A 22,100-nucleotide genomic window follows, 5' to 3' on the forward strand; every position below is an offset into this window, starting at 1 on the left:
TTGTAATGTGATCGTGCGACTCGAAAATGCAAAAAGCAAAAATTTCCGTCACTTTTATGGAGGGTACCGACTTTCTCCCGAAAAAGAAAGACGCGAAAAAAGAATCAAAGTGTTGAAGATGCATGTTGAATGAGCATAGTCAAATGTCATTTGATACTGTCTCTCAAGGTGCAAGGATTAATCCATCCTAAGCTATCTCAATGGTTGACTCAATGATGAAAGTATTTGGGTAACTTAGGCACGGAGGCTAAGCACTTCGTACTTCGTGATGCAATGACAATTATGAGAGATGAGTGATTCTGACATGGCATGCTTCAGCATTATGTTAAGATTTCATGACAAAGGGTTCCTAAGGGAAAGTATATTTTGTCATGTATCTGTGCAGTGTGTGATAGTGATTCTAAATCTAAGCCACAAGAGCTAAGTGTGTGGAAAAGATATTATTTGTTAAAAGAGTCAAATGGTGGTGACTCTTAGGCTAGGTAAGCTAATGATATAGGGATCAAGCCCCCAAGTCTAGCTCTAAGTGAATAGGGATGAGCATTGGAGATCCCTTGATACGAACATGGTGTAAGTGTGTGAATGTGAATATGAATGCATGTTTATTACGGTCGCACCTCGATGTGAGGTTGCCTACATATCCGTTAGGAATCAGGCCGAACGTAGCTCTAACCGAACCTCGCACAAGTGTGTATACATCAAAAAGGTCTTTTTAAGGGTTGTAACGTGGTTAGGCTAAAGGTTATAGAAAAAAGGGATAAAGGCTCAAGATCCTAGATAAGCCCCCAAGGTGTGCAACCTTGCTTTTGAATATTTGTATTTTTATGCTTGAGTTTCTACTCTTTTTTAGTTCTCTTTTATCTTTTGCTTTAGCATCTATTTTATTTTTATAAGCGTGGGCAATCCCGATCATGCGGTCTATCACTCACTTGGCATTCATGTTTCTCAGGCACGGTACCGAGCACTCGATAAGAGACGCAATCTGAGACGTGTTCATATCAAAGATATTTTCATATCAAAGACATTGGAACACTTGCCCTTTTGTACACTTTTATTTATTTTTGCTTGCTATTTTTTGCTATCTTTTGAAATACTCAAGCTTTTTGGAATTGCATAGGTTACACACCATCCCATCCCAAGGTTAGGTAGATGTAGGTTGAAAAAAATGAAGGGTCTATCGTTAGACAAGGCTCAAAGTGGTTTATGAAGAAAGGATTTATGATTGAAGGGTGAAAGGAGAATGATGTGGCTACAAGGGGTGCCTCAAATCATTGGTATACCTTGTGCTTAGTTTGACATGGTTTTTTATTTTTTATTTTTATTTTTTATTTTATTTTATTTTTTTTAATGCAATGCAATGCAATGTGATGATCATATGCAAGGAAATAAATGCTCATTTTTATTAAAAGAAAAGGAAAAAAGACTACAAAAATAATCTAAAGGAAAAGAAAAGGTGCCTATGCTAGACTAATTGAGGAAAGGGTAGATAAAAAAAGAAATAGAAAAAAGAGGTCACAAAATCTTGTCGTTGAAGCTCGCCTCTTGTCTTGTGTTGTTTCCTTTATCATCACTCGCTCTTCTTGTTAACTGGAGGTATGGGAAGCTTGTTGTTATCAATCAAATGTTGGATATCCTCCTTTAGCTTCCAACAACTCTCAATAGCATGACCCTTACCTTGGTGGTACTTGCAGTGTTCGTTTGGATTCCAACTAGGCAATCTTTTCTTGAGTGGGGGATATTTAATAGGTCCAATGGGAGTAATGATTCCCTTGGCATGGAGTCGATCGAAAGCATCATCGTAGCTAATTCCAATAGGGGTAAATTCCCTTTTCGGTTGCTTTCGATTACCCATGGCTAGGATCTCACTAAGGTCGAAAGTATCAACACTATTACTAGAGTAGGTGTTTTCGGAAGAAGAAAGATAGTCGTTCTTCTTCCCTTTACAGCCACTGGTACTATTGTTACTAATCTTCGCCTTCTTGTCGCGCGGAGGAACATGAAGGAGATTTGAATCAATGAGATCTTGAACACGATCTTTGAGGGCGAGACATACTTCGGTGGTGTGATCACGACCTCTATGGTATCGACAATAAGAATTTGGATCCCAATTGGGAAACCGCTTTTCAGGTGGAGGGTCTTGACTGGGACCAATGGGGTGGATAAGATCTTGATTGTGAAGACAGTCGAAAGCTTCATTGTAAGTCATTCTTATTGGTGTGTATTATTCAATGGTCCGTTTTGCTTGTGGCTTAGGAGCATTGAGTTCTTCATTAAACCCTTGGCTAGAATTTTGTTCAATGGCCATCGCCCGATTTGCTAATCCTTCTACCACGTTCAAGAGCATGGCAATGACATCTTGCAGTTTTCGAATGTCCTCTTTTAGACTTGACGAGTCTTCCTTGGTATTATGTAAGAAAAGACTTTCATCCTCCTCAATTATAGCCACTTCATCGAGAGAGGTCATATAAGCTGTCTCGATCATAGGCTCTCCTACAGGTGTAATAAGAAGTGATGGATCAAAGGATGCTTGGTCATCTTTGATGGCTAGAATCTCGGAAGTTTCATTGTTATCGATCAGATCTTGAATAGCTTCTTTGAGTTTCCAACACTCTTCAGTGTCGTGAACCTTTCCTTGATGATATTTGCAGTGCTTATTAGGGTCCCACTTAGGTGGCCTAGCTTCTGGAACTGGATCTTTGATGGGCCCTATGGGCATGACTAGTCCTTTGTGATGTAGCTTCTCGAAAGCCGTTTCATAACTCATACCAAGTGGAGTGAACACTCTTTTTGATCTTTGGATTCGTGGTTTAGAGGCGTTCGTGGCATGTACTTCATTAATGGGAGAGGAAGAAGAAGGATGGTCGTTCTTCTTTCCTCTCGCACCATTATCTTTCAGAAGGTCATCTTCAATGTTAATGCCTATATTATAGACAGCTTTGAAAGTATCTAAATTGTGTTGGTACTTTAAGTGCTTTGAATACTTCCCTTGGAGATTCTTGATAAACATCCTCACATATTCTTTTTCGGTAGGAGCCTTGACCATATTAGCGGAAGTTTCCCTCCATTTATTGAAGAAAGAGGTGAACCCTTCGTTTTCCTTTTGTTTTAATATCTCGAGTTGTCTACAGTCTGTTTCGTCTTGGATGTTGCACTTATATCTATCTATGAAAGCGTTTGTTATCGACTCCCAAGAAGAGGTTTTTTCTTTCTCAAGAGAAAAGAACCATTGTTGACAAACGGTTTCGAGGGATAGTGGGAACAGAGAGGGGAAAACCTTCTTATCGATACCCTTAATGCTCATTATAGTTTCGAAAGCTCTTAGATGGAAGTAAGGGTTATCTGTTGCCTTGAATTTAGGGATGTCAGTGGCGTTGAACTTATGCGGAAGAAGTTCTTTGTCCAGCGAGACCCCTTGTGAACTCATGCCCTGAAATTTATAGTCACTAGATAGCTTGCTTAGACTCTCTTGCATGAGGTTCATTTGTTGTTGCTTCACGGGGTCATCGAGCCAAAGTGCAAGAAGTTTCAGTGTCTCAGTCACAGTAGCTAGTTGGTTCTTAAGATCATTGACTTCTTCTTGAGTTGCCATTATCTTCTTAGCCTTCCTCTTTTGACGAATCGGTTTATCAAAAAGAGAGACTTGAATAAAGAGGTTGTCCTTGATTAATCGCCCTTCTCTCCTCAACCAAGTACTGTGGAAAAGGAATTTGGGGATACTTATTATTAATTATTTGACTCAAACTTTATTTAACATGCAATGGATGGAGGAAGTGAAAAAAAAGATTGGAATAGAACATGAAGAAGATTTAGAGGGAGGGATATGAAGGATTAGGGATAGAATTTACCCCCAACTCAAATGACGGAAAAGACCGACTCATGCATGAACCTAAGACATGGTCATGGTAATGTACTCAAAGTGTGTGCTAAGACTAGTGAGTGTAGATGGTGCGTTAAGACTCGTGTCATGACCATGTGGCTAGACTATGTGACTAAGACTCGATTAATGACTCGACAAGGTGTTATTGACAGCGAAAATTAACCGAATTAAACAGAGGACTGATTAATTAGACTTTAGGTGACGACTCGACAAATAATCCGAACTGTCGGCCAAGCGACAGAACTGACGTCACACTGTGGAGCTTGGCGCCAGACAACATATCTGTCGTCAGGCGCTACACACCATAGTGTGGCGCTACAGCTCAGACTTTGGCGCCAATAGTGGAGCTTTGGTCTGGGACTGTTTTCGGTATTATTAGTCAACTGGGGTATGCCTAAAGTCGTACTAGGTCAATTCCGATTAAAAAAAAAAAATAGACTTTATTGACTCAAATTAAATAATTAATTAATTAATTAAGCAAAGTTCTTTAAGTCATTAATTTATTTAATCTCAACACAAGTCAACAAACGGTTAAGAGAAACATAGAATATATATGCACAACAAATAATGCACAATTAGTCAAGTAGGCACAATATGATGCAATGCGTTCGCAACCTAACCATGGCTCTAGTTCTCTAAAGTTCGGGATATGGTTTAGTCAAAGAGGGTCCATGGTTAATTGTCCGGATGCACCGCGCGGAAGCCTAACCGTGAAGGGTTGGCGCGAGTGGATGGGACACCACGAGCTTTAGAAAAAACTCGCTTCCATGGTTTGGTGAATTCAACATCTCGGATGTACCCTTTGTTGCACGGAGCGTTCAATCGGGTAGATGGAGCATGAATTCCCAGAGGGTTATGTCCATATGTAGAACACATATGGGTTTCAGAAAAGTAAGAAAAAATTCAATCAGGAAGTAGGATCGAGCAAACAATACGAAAAACCGGTCGAAATTAAAACGCATATTTCTGGCTCGGTATTGGGGGAAATTGGCGCTAGCAAACAGAGACTGGCGCCAGATTTTAACTGTAGCGCCTGGAGCCAATGCTGACGTCTGGCGCTACGTCTAAAAGTCTGGCGCCAAGCTCTGGCCCCTGACGCTACTTCCCACATGCCTCAGCAGCTTTCTGTGCTCGATAAAATCTTCCAGTTTTGCGCGGTGTTATTTCAGTCCTAGTTGTGAAAGATATTTCTCAAATTTCCTACGTGTAAAATCCTATGTTTTTGACTCATTACGGATGGTCTTTCCAATGAGATCCTTTTTATGCATATGACAATAATGTTAATCAAAATTACGCACATGAAATACTTAGAACTTTTCGAGTCTCATCCACTCATTCTAAATCATTGCCGAAACAAATTCAGGAATTAAAATAGAAATCCTCCCCAGTGGAGTCGCCAAAAAATGTAGGGAATAATTTCAAGCCTTTAAATTCCCACTAGCTTGAACCCCACTGTGATCATACACTAAAGTACGGTGGCGTCCAAAAGGGAAGAAGATAGAGCAAAAGAGTCGCCAACAAGTTTTAGGAACTTGTAAACCGTTCATGGGATGAAGGTTACACTCCTTAACGATCCAAGAGATCGTCAACTCCATAAGGTCTAGAACCAAATAAGGGTTCGGGGATGAAGGTACAAATCCAACCTAAAAGAGATTGAACCTGCCCTAATAATAGGCCTCTACTTTATTCTGATCGTATTCATGTGCGCTTTCTAATTAACATGCAATCAATAGGATTAACCCTAAACCTGTTTATCTATGTTGGTTGAATATAAATGCACATACAAATCTAATATTGGCGATCACTTGAATTATAATCATATTAACCCTAAATAAGATTATTAATTATCTTATTAAGCGCGATTACAAGTACCAAAATTCCCTTTAACATGCAATAAAGGTGATCAAGCAATAAATAATAAGCATCAAGCAACATAATAATAATAAATATCATGACAATAAAATTATAATCATAATCAAGATAATAATAATCATAATAATAAATAAAATAATCATCATCAAAATAACAATAATAATTATATTCACAATCATCATAAATTATAATAATTATAATCATAATCATGTTCATGTTAATATTAAAGCATAATAAAAATAGCAAGATCCTAGGCATGATACTAACAAGATTAATAACAAACCCTAGCATGTCACTAAACAATAAAAATCAAATCTTTAACCCTAACATGATACTAACGATCATAAATATTAGGAAGAACATAGGAAGCATCGCAACAATCATATTTAATATTAAAGTTACTCTAGACATGATACTAGAAATATCATAATAACAATATAAACATGATTTCTACATCATAACATCAATTAATCAATTAAAGTACTTACTTTGATGCCTCGTATCTCTTTCTAATAACAAAATACACACGTTAGTAACTTCAAGGAAAAATAATAAACAAACAATCAAATTAAATAATTGAAAGAGAGATTTGGGACCAAACCCTCAGAAATTAAACCTTTCACGTCTAGGGCGAAGGCAACTTCGAATATGGCTAGGTGTTTCTAGATCTTGTGAATGCGGAATTTTGTATGAAAAAGCAAAGTAAGAAAGAAAGATGAATGTTTTAAAGAATTCTAATTAAAACTTGTGAATGAAGAGAATTGGTGAATGATAGATGTAGATGATCGTAGATGAGAATTGATGATGAATGGTGAATGAAAACGGAGTTTTTAATACGATATTTATAGAGAAAATCAGCCAAAAAAGATAATTTAACAAAACAGAGTCTGATGCACGCAAAACGAGGTTGGCGCCAACCCTGGCTAGCTGGCGCCAGGCACCAACGGCTAGCGCCAGGCGCCAATGGCTAGCGTCTGGCGCCAAGGCATGGGGTTGGACGCCAGTCTTGATTTTAACGCGTTTTCGAAAATCCGATAAATTTACCGTACTGGACGATAAAATAATATAATTTCTTCGAAAATGTTATTTGATTTTGATTAAAACTCTGAAAAGCCAACAAAGTCAATTTATCAATGCTAATTGAATTAGGAATGAAAAGAACCTTCTAGAAGATTCTAGAAGGCTAAAACCATTCCTAATTGCATTAGGAATGATAAATCATATTAGGCCCTCCCTTAGATCATTGGGCCGCATATAAAGCTTAAACCAGGCCCAGTTTAGTAAATTAGCCATAATTTCCTCAATATTCATCGAAATTGGGCTTATAATATATCGTTGGGAAGGTCTTTGCAAACCCCATCCAACTACACTATTATTGGACCCATATCATGGACCAACCAAACTGGATTGGCTGTTTTCTTAAAAATAAGTTTTCAAAAACAGAAAGAGGAGAAAAGAAAATAAAACTTTCCGCAACACTAGACCTTTCCACACTTTCGTTTCATTCGATTATGATTCGACGTGAAAGGTACTCATCACTGGGTTTGGTTTTGGGGAGACACAAATGGGTGTCTACAGCCATGTATACAACTTTGGAAAAAGATGACATCAGCAGTTGCTACTTTAGTATAAGTTATAGATTCATCAGTATGGCACAGACCGACATGAGAGAGAGGAGCATTGCCCAAGTTATAATTACAGTTGGGCAGCCACTCCCTAGGAACAGCTGTAACTTTACTACCTTCATTTACATATATGCAATCAAAGAACCGAAAGGCTTTTTGTTCAAGTATTCCTAATTTCCTATCTCTAAGTGTATTAAACCTAGTGTGAGGGAGATGGAAAGTTCTTCGCAAGTCAAAGGTATCAGGAACTTTCACAAAATAAAATTGTTTTTGCCACTTTTTACAATTGGTCAGTTTCGGCCACACTGTACCCTTGCCGGTAACAGTGTAAAGTGACCACCAACCTGGTGATTGGTTGTCTTTTTTCAACTAATGAAGTTTGCGAATCACATTCAAAGTTAACGGAAAATCCATATATATCATGACCCAAACTAACGACACAATATTTCGAACTGCTGTCGGTGTCAGTTGTGCAATACATACATTCCAAGCTTTAAATATTTTTTCAATTAAAGGGTGAAGTGGAAAATGAAGACCAGACTAAAAATGCTTGGCGTACACAGCAATATGCCCCTCTGGGAAATCGAAGACAGTGTTGCCGGACTCGGGAAGAGTAAGAGCATAATCATCAGGAAGACGAAAAACTTCTTGCCCACATTGCAGTAGTTCTTCTCGGTAGCAGTTCTTAACCATGTATCATCAACTTTTACCTGCTTCACCTTGATTTCATTGGAGAGCTGCAAGGGTTGCCGGTGACTAGCATCGTCATCTTCCGAGTTGTAGCCTTCATCAACCTTTTCCTCGGCAATTACTTGCTCGCCGATATTGATGTCTTCGTTAATTTCCTCATCAGTTTCCTCACTGCTCATGCTGGGTTCATGAACTTCTTCTTCTTTTTCTTGGCTATCGCCTTCTTCCTCGTCCTGTTCCCTCTAGAAATCGATGCTCCGTTCCACGGACTCAACGTCTTCATCACGGATGTCAGACCCTTGAGTCTCAGGTTCCTCTAATGGTTCTTTACCGGGGCGTCTAAGGGAACTCTCGGCTTGATCATAACCGATATTTGGGCGCTTGGACCTTGGCATCATTGCACTTTTAACACTTATTTTGCCAAGGTTTGAACCGTACTCGTAGATGAGAATTTCTAAGTCACTTTGATCGAAAACACTGATGGACTCAACCTCGACAATATCAATGTCTTCTAAAATGAAAGTACTAACGCGCCGAGAGAACTTTTCAGCTTCCTTCTTTGGCGCTGAGGACAAGTGCATAAACGGGTCAACCACAATGGCTTTACCCGTAAATAGCTCTTTACATATTCAGGCATAATTAACTAAAAACACACAAAACACCAAAAAATCCACTATATACGCATATGATGCACACCGGAAAATAAAAAATAAATTAAATACGGGGGGCAAAAGTTAAAATTTTACCTCTAAACAAGAGCTAATCAAGCCACCGAACGATTGAAGTATAGAAATTGTTACCGCATCTGCAAAACTCAGGAGAAAGATCCTTCGGTGCGAAATTGAGAAAGACGAAGAAACGCGCTGGGAAATTTCTCTTCGAAATTATTTTGAAAACCTAAGTTCAAATGATGAAAACCGTTCGTTTTCTCTTTTTTATACTCAATAAAAATGACTTTTGATTTGACAGTTGCTGCATGAAATCTAATTGTTGAGAATGCGACACACTATTACTCGCTTCTCCAGGTTTGCAACACGTGTCCCACTATACTCTAGTACTTTCCCGCCCATTTCCTGTTGTATTCAATTAAATAATTCAAGTACTATCGGTACTTAGCTCACTTTGGGGGCAAATTAGAGATTTTTTAAATCTCATTTTTCTTTGTTTTAATTGAGAAAAGTACTATCGGTACTTAGCTCACTTTGGGGGAAAATCAAAGTCTTTTTAAATCTCATTTTTCTTTGTTTTAGTTGAGCAAAGTACTATCGGTACTTAGCTCACTTTGGGGGCAAATCGGAGATTTTTTAAATCTCATTTTTCTTTTTTTTAATTTAGCAAAGTACTATCAGTACTTAGCTCACTTTGGGGGAAAATCGGAGATTTTTAAATCTCATTTTTCTTAGTTTGTTTTAGCAAAGTACTGTCAGTACTTAACTCACTTTGGGGGCAAATTGGAGATTTTTTATATCTCATTATTCTTTGTTTTAATTGAGCAAAGCACTATCGGTACTTAGCTCACTTTGGGGGCAAATAGGAGATATTTTAACCTCATTATTCTTTATTAAGCAAGTCCAAATATTTTTTACAAGTTGCTCAAAATGAATGAATATGGGATACACCTACATATTAAGTGAGAACACCGATTCCACCGATGTCCTCACTTCGGGGACTAGTTGTACGGGAGGATGCCGACAAAGACACTTATTAGCCGATAAGAACCGGTTAATTATCACAGTCAATCAACATCCATTACGGCCTTTCTCTCGGCCATGTGGAGAGCTGCTCCAGACCGCGCAGGCACCTGCTACCTACAAGGTCGATTTTCCACCTACACTCATAGGTGGCACCAGCTTGGTTGTTTCCCTATATATACCCAAGCACATTTTCATAATAGAGGTACAATCTCTCTCTCTCTCTCTAAAATTCTTTCTCTCTCTTATTCCTTCTTCTTCTAAGATTGGTAACTTTAGCATCAGAGTGGTTATTCCCGGATAACCCCGGGCTAGTTAATCTGCGTTGACTGTGCAGGCATCGAATTGGACGGTAAACCTTTACAACCCCAAGGCATCACGTATCGGAACTCATCCAGAACAATTTTTTTTAGTTTTTTTTTTAAGTTTAGAAAAAATGTTTATCATTATGGGCATGTTGAAGATTTGAAAGGAAATCATGAGTTGGAGTGGAATAATAAGAGTGGAATGATTGTTAATTTACATGTAGATGAATCTCGTCGTAATCTCAATTCGAGGTGTGTTGTGTTTATTTTATAATATGAATTATATGCTTTTGTTCAATGATAGTAGTATATGTATGTGTCCTTAGATTTAGAAGTGAAATTTGTTGAGAGAGTAAGGGATAACTCAAGTGGTTAGAGTTTCACTCACGACCCTGGGAGATCTGGGATCGACTCTCACCTCTGCCCTTGTGGCTTTCTAAACACCAAAAAATAAGTGAAATTTGTTCAAAATTAGTCACATCATTATAGAGAATTCGTGAAATGAGAGGTTGTAAATTACTAAAAATAACACAAAAACTATATAGGGTATATTTATTTAATTATGTATCCTTATGAGTTGTGACTAATGAGAGGTTAAGAGGTTTAGACAATGTGATTACTAAACTGGTTAGAAAGAGTCAATGTGTGTGGTCTTGCAAAACTCCTTGCTTTAGATATACAATCTATTGAAAATAATGCAGAGGAAGTTTGTTATTTTTGGAGGAAAACTCTTTGTCCCACATTGGTGGGATAAGGAAGATTTTACTTAGTTTAAATATGTGCGTTTATACTACTTTCCCTATTGTTGTGGGCTAGAAGGGGGCATCCACACGTGCGCTGCCGCTGCCGCCGTCCGGTCGGTTCGGTTTGTGGGACGTGTGCGGTAACAACGTTTGATTCGGTTTTTAAACGTTTGTAACTTTCCTTGACTTTTCTACCACAATTTATTTTGTGGCTTGATTTTCTCCATCATTTATGGCTTCCTTCATCTATAAAAATCTGTTTTTCGTGGCTTTTGAAAACACACAGAAATGATTTCCTTCCTCTATCTCTCTCTCTATTCTTCTAGTTTCCCTCTAAATTAGTTCTGAGCATATTGTGAGTTCCTAATCTCTCTTTTTGAGTGCACATTAAGAGAGATCGTTGTGTTAAATCTTGGGGGGAAACACCATCTCCGATTGCAGCATAGTCTGGGCGAATTTTGCTTCTAAGACAGTGTTCTAAACACGTCACAGCTTTTCACCTACATTAAACAAATTTGGCCCACATTTCAATCTATATTTTTCTAATTTTACAGTACTTTCTTTCCTACAATTTAGAAGCAAAATTCTTACTGTAGTTTTAGATCATGGATTTTTTGATTGCAAAAACCCTTCTTGATATTTCAAAACTTGAACCCCTTGATGGGACTAACTCTAAACGTTGGTCTTAGAAGCTGCTAATTTTCTTCGAACAATTGGAGGTCGATTATGTTCTTGTTTGTGACTGACCAGTTTGTCCAGAAACCGGAGGTAGTGCTACTGTTGTTGCTTCATCTTCTTCCATAGACGAACAGATTGCTAAATATGAGAAGCACAACAAGTTCGTTCGAGGTCATCTTTTGAGTCACATGTACAACCCTCTATTCGATATCTTCATTAACAACAAATCTGCTAAATCTGTTTGGGAGACTCTTGAGAAGAATTATGGGAATGATGATGCGGGAAAGGAGAAGTATGCAATGGGAAAGTGGCTGAAATTCCAGCTTGTTGATGACAAGCCGATTATGGAGCGGTTTCATGAGTACGAGAACCTAGTTGCTGACATTCTAGCCGAGGGTATGAAGATGTGTGAGGTGCTGCAAGCCAATGTTCTGATCGAGAAGCTACATGATTCGTGGTCCAACTACCACAACCATCTTAAACACAAGAAGAAGGATATGTCACTTGAGGAGCTCGTTGGTCATATGAAGATTGAAGAAGTCAATCACCTTAAGGATAAGTTCTGGTTTTCCTGATAATATGCGGGGGGAGGCCATTCTTTCTGCTACTTACGTGTCGAACAAAGTACCTCATAAAAAACCTTGACAAAACTCCCTATGAACTGTGGAAAGGCCACATGCCTAACCTTAAATATTTGAAAGTGTGGGGGTGTCTTGCTAAAGTTGCCTTACCTTCCTTTAAACGGAAAAACATTGGACTTAAAAACTTTGATGCTATATTTAATGGTTATGCTGCAAATAGTGCAACTTACAAGTTCATGTGCTTAAATGACAAATCGATGTGTGAATCTAGAGATGCGGAATTTTTGAGCATATTTTCCCTTTGAAGAAAAACAATTTATCTCATGATTTGACTATTTATGCTCTTGCACCCTCTTCTATGCCTGTTCCTTCTCCTGTTGTTTAAAATGATGATGTTGTACAACCTAGGAAAAGTAAGAGACATAGAACTGAGACTAGCTTCGGTCTTGATTTTTTGACTGCTTTCTTAATTTAATTCAATGATGTTGATAAAATAAATGAACTTGTTGTATGTTATATTTTGTTTGATGATGAGCCTAAAACGTTTGAAGAGGCCATGAGTTCAATTGATGCTAGTTTTTGGAAGGAAGCTGTTAATAATAGTGATATAAAGTCTGTCATGTCTAATCATACGTGACTAGTTGATTTACCTAAAGGTAGTAAAGCCATTGGTTGTAAGTGGATTTTTAAAAGAAAATTTAGAACTGATGGTAATGTTAAAGATATAAGGCAATACTAGTGATTAAAGGGTTCACACAAAAATTTGGTGCTGATTTCTTTTACATTTATTCACCTGTGACTAAGATCGCCACTATACGTACTTTACTTGCATTAGCTTTTAGCTATAATCTGACTGTGCATCAAATGGATGTAAAAACTGCTTTTTTAATGGCAACTTAGAGGAGGAAATTTATAAGGTTCAACCTCCAGGGTTTGTGGTTCCCGGACATGAACAAAAAGTATGTAAATTAAAGAAATATTTGTATGGGTTAAAACAAGCCCCAAAACAGTGGTATGAAAAGTTTCATAAAACCATACTCAGTTTTGAGTTTGTAGCAAACCGTGTTGATACGTGTGTGTACTAAAAAATGTTTGGTACTGATTGTGTAATTGTCTGCTTATATGTAGATGATATGTTGATTTTTGGTACACATATTAATGTTATTAATGAAAAAGAATTTCTTTCCTCTCAGTTTGAGATGAAAGACTTAGGTGAAACTGATGTGATTTTGGGTGTCAAAGTTACCAAAACTAGTAATGGTTTCTCTTTGTCTCAATCTCATTATATGGAAAAAGGGTTAAAGAAATTTAACAATTATGATGTTGTGCCTGTTAAAACTCCTTATGATGCTAGCATTCCCTTGAAAAAGAATAGTGGCAATAGTGTGTCACAAACTGAGTATGCTAAAATAATTGGGAGTTTAATGTTTCTTATGAACGACACTCGACCTGACATAGCTTATGCAGTTAGTAGCCTTAGTCGATATACCCATAGCCCTAATAGAGAACATTGGAATGCTTTTAGACGCCTTTTGAGGTATCTTTGTGGCACTATAGATTGGGGTTTGCATTATGTTGGTTTTCCTGCTGTGTTAGAAGGATATTGTGATGTAAACTAGGTGTCTGACAATGATGAGGTAAGTTCCACTAGTAGATATGTTTTCACTTTATGTGGAGTAGCTATGTCTTGGAAGTCTTCAAAACATACTTGTATTGCCTGGTCAACTATGGAACCTGAGTTCATTGCTTTGGACTTGCCCGGGCAAGAGGTGGAGTGTTTAAGAAACTTATTAGCAGATATTCCATTGTGGGGGCGACCTCCTCCTCCCATTTCTTTACATTGTGATTCACAAGCTCCTATTTGTGTTGCCAAAAATAGTGCTTACAATGGCAAAAAGAGGCACATTAATGTGAGACATGAGCCTGTGAGGACTTTGATAGTAAGTGGTGTCATTACTATGGAATATGTAAGATTTGAGAGGAATCTAGCATATTCATTAACTAAAGGACTAAATATAAGACTTGTCCTTGATACGTCGAGGGGAATGGGGCTGCAGCCCGTTAGTCGAGGAATTCATGGTGGATACCCGACCTTGTTCACGCAAGGATTCATGTGGACTAACGAAGCCATGGAAAGACTCATAATTGTACACTTTCCATTTCAATGACTTGTATATTTAGTGAGGTTAAGATTTTAATGAATTTGTTGCCCAGGATTTGGGTGGTCCTAATGAGACAGACTTAATGAATTCACCGCTTTGATAATGTGAGGATGAGCAAAGGCTCTTAATGATTTCATATCCCAGGGTCTGGGTGGTCTATGTGATAGACTTGATGAAATCACCTTCATGGGTGTGAAGGTTTGACCACCTTCTATGAAAGACATGGGCAGTCTTTCTAAAGCACTCATGAGCATCCCAAGTTCAATGGCCAATATTGGTGGTTGATTTTTATCGTGGAACTCATAATGTTTAAGGTAAGATATGTGTTATTTGGATCTAACTTCTAAGTTGAGTGAGGATTCGTTCACTCGCTTAACAAGGAGTTGCCTAATTTTCACTATGTATTGGTTCAATCGAAAGATACCAGTACTTAAGTATCAAACCTATTGAAATTCTCAAAACAGGTGTTTTGGTTTTAAAATCTTTTTCCTTTGCATTTGTGGGAGATTGTTGGAAATAATGCAAAGGAAGTTTGTTATTTTTGGAGGAAAACTCTTTGTCTCACATTGGTGGGATAAGGAAGATTTTACTTGGTTTAAATATGTGTGTTTATACTTTGATGTTTGAAGTGCTTTCCCTATTGTTGTGGGCTAGAAGGAGGCATCCCCACGCACGCCGCCGTCGCCGTTCGGCTGGTTCGTGTTCAAGGCACATGCGCGATAACAACGTTTGACTCGGTTTTTAAACGTTTGTAACTGTCCCTGATTTTTCTCCCACGATTTATTTTGTAGCTTGATTTTCTCCATCAGTTATGGCTTCCTTCATTTATAAAAATCTGTTTTTTAGGTGGCTTTTGAAAACACACAGAAACGATTTCCTTCCTCTCTCTCTCTATTCTTCCAGTTTTCCTCTAAATTAGTTCTGAGCATATTGTTAGTTCCTAATCTCTCTTTTTGAGTGCACTAAGAGAGATCGATGTGCTAAATCTTGGGGGGCAACGCCATCTCCGATTGCACCATAGTCAGGGCGAATTTTGCTTGTAAGACAGTGTTTTAAACACGTCACAACTTTTCACCTACGTTTGAACAAATTCGGCCCACATTTCAATCTATATTTTTCTGATTTTACAGTACTTTCTTTCCTACACAATCGATTATATCAATTGCTAAAACTCCTATAATTTTTGGACTTTGGGTTCTTCCTTAGAATTTTATACTTAATTGTTGATTAAGAGTCTATTAGTTTGTGCCTGGAGAAAATTATTTCCATTACTTAACTAGAATTTTGTCCATGACGTAATGTGGGATTGGGACATTTTGAGCCCGGGAAAGCCTATCACTTTCCTGATGGGTATGGTTTCAAACTTAATAATGTTACATTTATATTTGTTGAGTGATATGTGTTTCATAACATGTTTTATCTAAATAATTATTTCGGCTTAATTTAATGTACAGGTATACATGATGCTCAAAGTTTTCTATTATTCATGATCGCTTAATCTTCATGTCGCCCCACTTTAGTACAATGGTGTCCAATTTTCATGCCGTTATTTATTTATTTATTTTTAAATTCTTATTTTTTACTTGTTTTAGTTCTATAAACTATTAACTTAGAAAAATTTGCAAAAGGCACTTTAGTGCACCAATATTTGGTTTGCACAATACAGCCGAGGTTTATCTTAGTAATTTTCTTTCAACTATATCCTTATTCTAGTGCATGTCACATAGCAGCTCACCAAAACAATGTGGATACTATTGTATCTTGCATCCTTTTTATATCTTTCCCTTTCATGCTAAGAGATTTTGGCTTCAGCGTATACAGATTCTTATTCTGAGATTTCTTATATTGTTCAGTGTTGAATCAACTGATTCTAGTCTTCTACATCATCCGTATGATTATATATGTTCATACATGCCATTTGTTGAATGTAAAGGGATCATTCCACAAACAGAGATGCAAAATAAACTAGAACATTTAGAAAGGGATGATAATGTTCAAATTTCAAGAGGTGAATAGGTATCCTGAGTTTTTTTTATTTTATTTTATTTTATTTATTTATTTATTTTAAATAGTTGTGTTATTATATTTTTAATTTGAATCCTTTTACTCCGTATTATATATTCTGAAATTTATGTACAAAAAAATAAAAAACTCTAGAGAGAGAGAAAATGTTGAGAGAGAAAATGCTCTAAGATATGCTAACCCTAAGTTCATATGCCTGTCTCCGCCGGTTTGTGCTCCTACTCCTTTTTGTTCATCTATTTCTTGATAATATCCTAATTTTAGTTCCAATTTCTCCTTCCTGGGTTAATGTTGTCTTCAATTTCACAATCAAGTACCGGTTTAATCTCATCCGCTTGAGACGCTATGTGCATTTTTTGTTGTTCCGACATCATCCTAACTGGTTGCTTAATAGCTGGTGTCTACTTCTATGTTCTAAAGGGGTCTCCTCCCTATGGCGATTGCTACTCGCTAGTTTGCTCGTAAGTTTGGTTGTCAACGCCGGTAATTTAATTTATTTCCAACGGGTTGGAAGTACTCCACCCTATCTTTTGGTGTATGATTTATACTCACTTTGGGATATCTTTTATGCTAATGGTATAGTTCCCTATCCTCCTATCTCTTAGTTTTCATTTCCTAGTTTTTCATATATACAGTGTGCTTCCTTTTCAGCTTTCCTCTTTGCTTTTTTCTTCTTTTTTATCCTCAGATCCCTTTATGAGATGTTTTCCACAAAATTTTTCTTTTAATCCCAAACCCAAACACTAACCGCTACCACTTCCTTGTTTTTCCATATTATAATTTGTATTTCTTAATTCAAATTAAGTGTTTTTATTTGTCAATTGTTCTGATTCTGCTCTTGAATCTAAACTTGGGTTTACTCATACTCAACGCCCTTTATTTGATCCTTTGGATTCAAATTACGACCTTCTCCTTGGGAATATTCTTGGCCTTTGCCCTCGTTTCGGGTTTATGTAGTTACTTACCCTTGAATTTATTTTCAATCCTCTGGGTTGAAATTTTGACTCCGTATTTGCTTGTATTTTTTTGTATGCTTCTTGCCTTCTATAACTTGTCCTGTGTGTTTGGGTATTTTCTATTCTTTCTAGAGACGTTTCCATCTCTTTGTATTTTTTTGTGTTGCTATTGGTTATCTCACTTTCCGTTGCCTCTTGTGTTTTGTTTATTTTATCTCTCATGCTCTATGTACTACCGGTTTATCCCCTCCCCTTGTCTCTGCCTATTTTTTGACTCTTTTGATGCTCTCTCCTTTTATATATTTTTTTTCTCTAAAGTGAATTTTTTAGTATACTGTTATGATTCCTACTCTAATTGGAGCTCTCTTGGTTTTTTTCACAAGTTTTTTTTTATTTGCTTCCTACTGTACTTATTTATACTATTACTCTCCTCCTCTTTAGGTACTCTTTTATCTCTATGACTTTTGACAAGTGGCAACAATGTTGCCTGACTTCTAATGTGCTGACCAGCTGGGTTCTGTTTCTCCATGTCTCCTTCTCTCTCTACTCTCAGGGAGTTCTCTTTCTCTTTCTATCTCTTCTTTTTACTTGTTCTCTCTTATGCTTATACGTGGCATGTTCCTTGTATTTTTTACCTGCTTTGTTTATATGCTGTAAGTTGCTAAATTTACTTCATGTAATTTGTTACAACCCTTGTCTAATCTCACTATTACATGTCAATGATTTACTTAATTTGCATTTTTTTTTTATGATTCACCCTTTTCTTTGTTCTTGTTTACGTGGCTTTCCTTTATTGTTTATGTTGCCCTCTTACTCTTCATTTTCCCCTGTGCTTCTTACTTGCTTTGGGTTTGTGGTATAAATAGCCTTGGTTACTATTTCATTTGGTTTCAAACTACATTTCCCTCCATTTTAGTTTTACTTTGTTTAGTTGGTCTTTTTCCTTGCTTATTTGTGTTTAATTCTCTCATGTCTTCTTCTGTCCCCCTTCCTTCTTATGCCGACTGTGTCTCAGCCTTTTCTCATCACCCTCCCAACTTGGGGACCCAACAGGGTACTGTGGGAAATAACCTTCTCCTTGGTCATGGACCTCACCATCCTTCCTCATCAAACCAACCCATTTACGATGGAGATCAAAATCAGAATTCTGCTCCCCCTCCCCTTCCTTCAGGAACTAGTGTGCCTCCAATCTCTATTTTTCTACCTGCCTCATCTTCAATAAGGCCTTCCCCTCGTTCTGTAAGTCCTCCTTCTTCACCTAAGGGAACCCCTAAATTCCCTTTTACTCCCACCCCTGATCCAATCATTGCTGAAAAAATGTCTACTGTTTGTCTGGTTGGTAAAATTTTTTGGGAAAAGATTTTCAAGCATATCATTGAGGGTAAACTTAGGAGTTCTTGGAATTTTCTGAAAGGGGATGTTGACTTTCAACCTCTGGGGAATGGCTGGTTACTGATCACTTTCTCTAATAGTGAGGATAAAAATAATGCTTGGGCTGGGAGACCTTGGTTTGTACAAGGGCTGAATTTTGTTTTGCTTGAATGGTCTGAAACTTTTTTTGCTACCAATACTGCTATCACTTCTATTGATCAATGGGTCAAAATTTATCTCCTTCCTCATCATTATTGGTCTTTCCAATGTATTGCTTCTATTCTCTCTCCAGTGGGTACTTTAGTTAAGCTTGACCATTTTACTGAGACTAAGAAAAAACTTAGATTTGCTAAAGCCTGTGTTAATGTCTCTGTCACTAAACCTATCCCTGGATCTGTTTTCCTTAGCCTCTCTGATGGTATTAAAGAAATCCATATAAACTATGAGGGTATGACTGAAGTTTGCCCTCAATGTGGGGTTGATTCCCATACTTTAGATAACTGTCCTAAGATTGCTCAGTCCACTATGCATGTTCTCATCGAACGTTTGAACAATAGTTTTATCTCCTCTCCTCAATCTGGTGGGTCTGCCCCTGCTTCTTCCTCTACCCTCACTCCCTCTAAATGGGTTAAGGTTGTGCCTAGGAGAAGAGCTTTCCCTAGAAGGACTAGGACTCCAGGCCCCACAAAGCTCAAACCTGGTACCTCCATCATTCAGCCTACAAGGAACTGTTCCCCTAAGATTTCTTCCTTCCCTTCTGGTCCTATTGTTGTTCATGTCCCCTCTTCATCCCCTATTCCCATGGATAATCAATACCTCATGCTTATGGCTAATGAGTCCATTGAGGAGGTTGTTGGGGTTGCTTCTCTTACTCCTACTCCAACAAGTGCTTCCCCCTTGTTGATTGAAGATAACAGCTCCCCTTCCCTTATGGATGAAATGTTGGCTAATGAGGACTCCGAGGAAGGTGTCACTACTCCTCCTGTCTTTGAATATGGCACTAATATCATGCAGCACACTGGCCTTTCCTCAAATTATGAGCATCAGTTCTTTGATGCTATGGGGGTGGATACCCCAGCCAATTCCTCTGACTCTGGTAAGAGAAGGAGGACAGGGGAAGCTGAAGACTCAACCTCCTCTAGGCTGCTTAAAAAATGATTTGCCTCTTTCTAGATGGATCTTCTCGGTTTACTAGTCAGCTTTTGGATATTGCTACTGTAAATTTTAGTCAAATGTTTATCTTTTCCATTAGTACTCTCTATCTTTGTATAGTTTTCCTTGTAAATAGTACTAGCTTTATAGTGAGGCTGGGTGTATTTTCTTTTCTATTTTGTCCCCTACTCTCACTACTCTATGCATTAAGTCTACTTTATGTATACCTTTCAAGTGTTCTGATGCTATTCCTATATTTACTAATATATATGTCAGCTTTCTACTATTTCAGTCTCCTTTTTGTGCATTTTTGCTTTCTTCTATCCTCCATGATAGTTCAATGCTTGTTTGTTAACTCTAAGTGGTGCTCCTTATTCCTTTGTATTTGGTCATTCCTGTTTATGAGTATTACCTATATTCTGGGTTGGAACAGTATGGTGTTTACCATCTTAGTTTCTGGTGGTTTGCTTTGATTCCACTTTGCCAATGTCCTTGGTTTTATGTCTACTATTTTCCTTGCCTATACTATTGCCTATATTCTGTTATTTTCCATTGGGATTCCTTCTCTGTTCTACTTGTGATATTTTTTCTGGTTATGCAATGTTCACTACTACTGGTTTCTTTTCTGAAGGGGCCCCTTTGTCTTTTATAACTCATATATTACTTCCTAGTCTATGCTCCCTGCCCTTCTTGGGCCAGGTTGAAGTGAAGACTTGGAAGCTTAAGAGTTTGCTATTTTCTTCTATTGAGTGGTGTTGCCTATGGTTGTGTTATGATGAGTGCTACTGGTTCCACTTTACAGGGTTTTTTTTACCATTTCAATTGGTTGTGCTATGATGAGTGCTACTGGTTCCACTTTACAGGGATCTTTTTTTACCAACTGAATAATTTTATACTCCTAAGTCTATGCTCCCATGTCGTTCTGGCCATGGTTGTAGTGAAGCTTTGGGATCCTTTGCCTTTGTATGCCTGGGAGGAGTGTCCTCCCTTTTACTCAGTACCTTTGCCAAACACTAGATGCTCCTTGCTCTATGATTCTTCGCAGGTTGTTGTGCCTAGTCTTGTCCCTTATTTGTCTCTCAATTGGTTAACAAAAGATCCTACTTGTATCTTACTCCCTAATATTTGCTATTGGTTCCTCTTTTTTTGGTGCTGGTGCTCCCCTTTCTCTTTCAGAGTGCATGCTGCACAACTCTCCCTTTTCTATGAGGATCACTTTTCGATATTAGGGCTATCCAGTAGCTTTATTCTGAGCACTTCTTGTCTTTTTGTCTTGTCTCTATTCTTTCCTAGTTTTTCTTCCTTTACTCCCTTTGTTATTATGTTTTCTGCCTTTAATTTCCTATATTCTTGGTTTGTTTTACTATGTTATTGGTTTCTTTTGCCCTCTCTTTGGGGTTTCTTTACACTTTTCTTCTTCCTCTGTTGTACTAATTGTCTTATTCTTGGTTGCAGGCTTCTCACTTTGTCTACCTCCTACAATACCACTTTCTCTTCTCCATGGTTGATAGGGATTGTTGCTCCTCAGATAACTTACTTTGGAATTTTTTTCACAGAGTTCGTCTTTTGGCCTGTTTTTTAATGTTCCTTTGTCTGCTTGTGTTAGCCTATTTGGTAAATTGATTGTACTTTTGTCTTTCCTAGTTACACCATACTCTCTTATAGTCATTTTTTACCTTTTATTTTATTTTGTATTGGGTTTTTTCTTGTTATGTTTTACCATATACATGTTCCAATTGGGACTCAAGAATTTGGTCGCCTAATGATGACCTGGTTATTGTTTTTGTCTATTGACCTTCGATGTACCATCTTTTTCCATGACTTATTGTCTTTTGTACACACTCCATTCTTTTTTTTGAAGGATTTTTCTCTTTTATCTATTTTTTATGAAGATCATTAGTTGGAATGTTAGAGGGGCCAAACGTTCGCAGGTGTAGGGAATAGTTTCAAGCCTTTAAAATCCCACTAGCTTGAACCCCACTGTGATCATACACTAAAGTACGGTGGCGTCCAAAAGGGAAGAAGATAGAGCAAAAGAGTCGCCAACAAGTTTTTAAGGAACTTGTAAACCATTCACGAGGTGAAGGTTACACCCCTTAACGATCCAAGAGATCGTCAACTCTATAAGGTCATGAACCAAATAAGGGTTCGGGGATGATGGTACAAATCCAACCTAAAAGAGATTGAACCTGCCCTAATAATAGGCCTCTACTTTATTCTGCTCGTATTCATGTGCGCTTTCTGACTAACATGCAATCAATAGGATTAACCCTAAACCTGTTTAATCTATGTTGGTTGAATATTAATGCACAAATAAATCTATTATTGGCGATCACTTGAATTATAATCACAATTAACCCTAACAAGATTATTAA

The 22,100-nt window shown here is 37.7% G+C and overlaps 1 protein-coding gene and 1 long non-coding RNA gene across 4 annotated transcripts; both read left to right on the forward strand.

The window, feature by feature from the left end:
- The first annotated feature begins 15,530 nt into the window (after positions 1 to 15,530).
- LOC145632124 (uncharacterized) lies at positions 15,531 to 21,543 on the forward strand. 3 transcript variants are annotated; one of them, XM_081684415.1, is made up of 2 exons: positions 15,531 to 16,232; positions 17,644 to 21,543. In XM_081684415.1, exon 2 carries the CDS (start codon positions 18,172 to 18,174, stop codon positions 19,729 to 19,731), a length of 1,560 nt encoding a protein of 519 aa, XP_081540541.1. In that variant the 5' UTR covers positions 15,531 to 16,232; positions 17,644 to 18,171; the 3' UTR covers positions 19,732 to 21,543. The 3 variants fall into 3 exon arrangements, with proteins under 3 accessions (XP_081540541.1, XP_081540540.1, XP_081540539.1); XM_081684414.1 differs by lacking the exon at positions 15,531 to 16,232 and adding an exon at positions 16,371 to 16,454; XM_081684413.1 differs by lacking the exon at positions 15,531 to 16,232 and adding an exon at positions 16,686 to 16,822.
- LOC145632125 (uncharacterized) lies at positions 16,364 to 21,543 on the forward strand. The gene is made up of 2 exons (XR_014112491.1): positions 16,364 to 16,752; positions 21,181 to 21,543. It is a non-coding gene; the product is annotated as an uncharacterized LOC145632125 (long non-coding RNA).
- Positions 21,544 to 22,100: the final 557 nt, after the last annotated feature.

This window comes from Chenopodium album, chromosome 5 (genome assembly GCF_948465745.1).
Source record: "Chenopodium album chromosome 5, dcCheAlbu1.1, whole genome shotgun sequence".
Lineage (NCBI taxonomy): Eukaryota > Viridiplantae > Streptophyta > Magnoliopsida > Caryophyllales > Amaranthaceae > Chenopodium > Chenopodium album.

Excerpts from the sequence above, each read along its gene's own strand:
- LOC145632124 (XM_081684415.1), top strand. The coding sequence starts at position 18,172 with ATGTCTTCTTCTGTCCCCCTTCCTTCTTATGCCGACTGTGTCTCAGCC.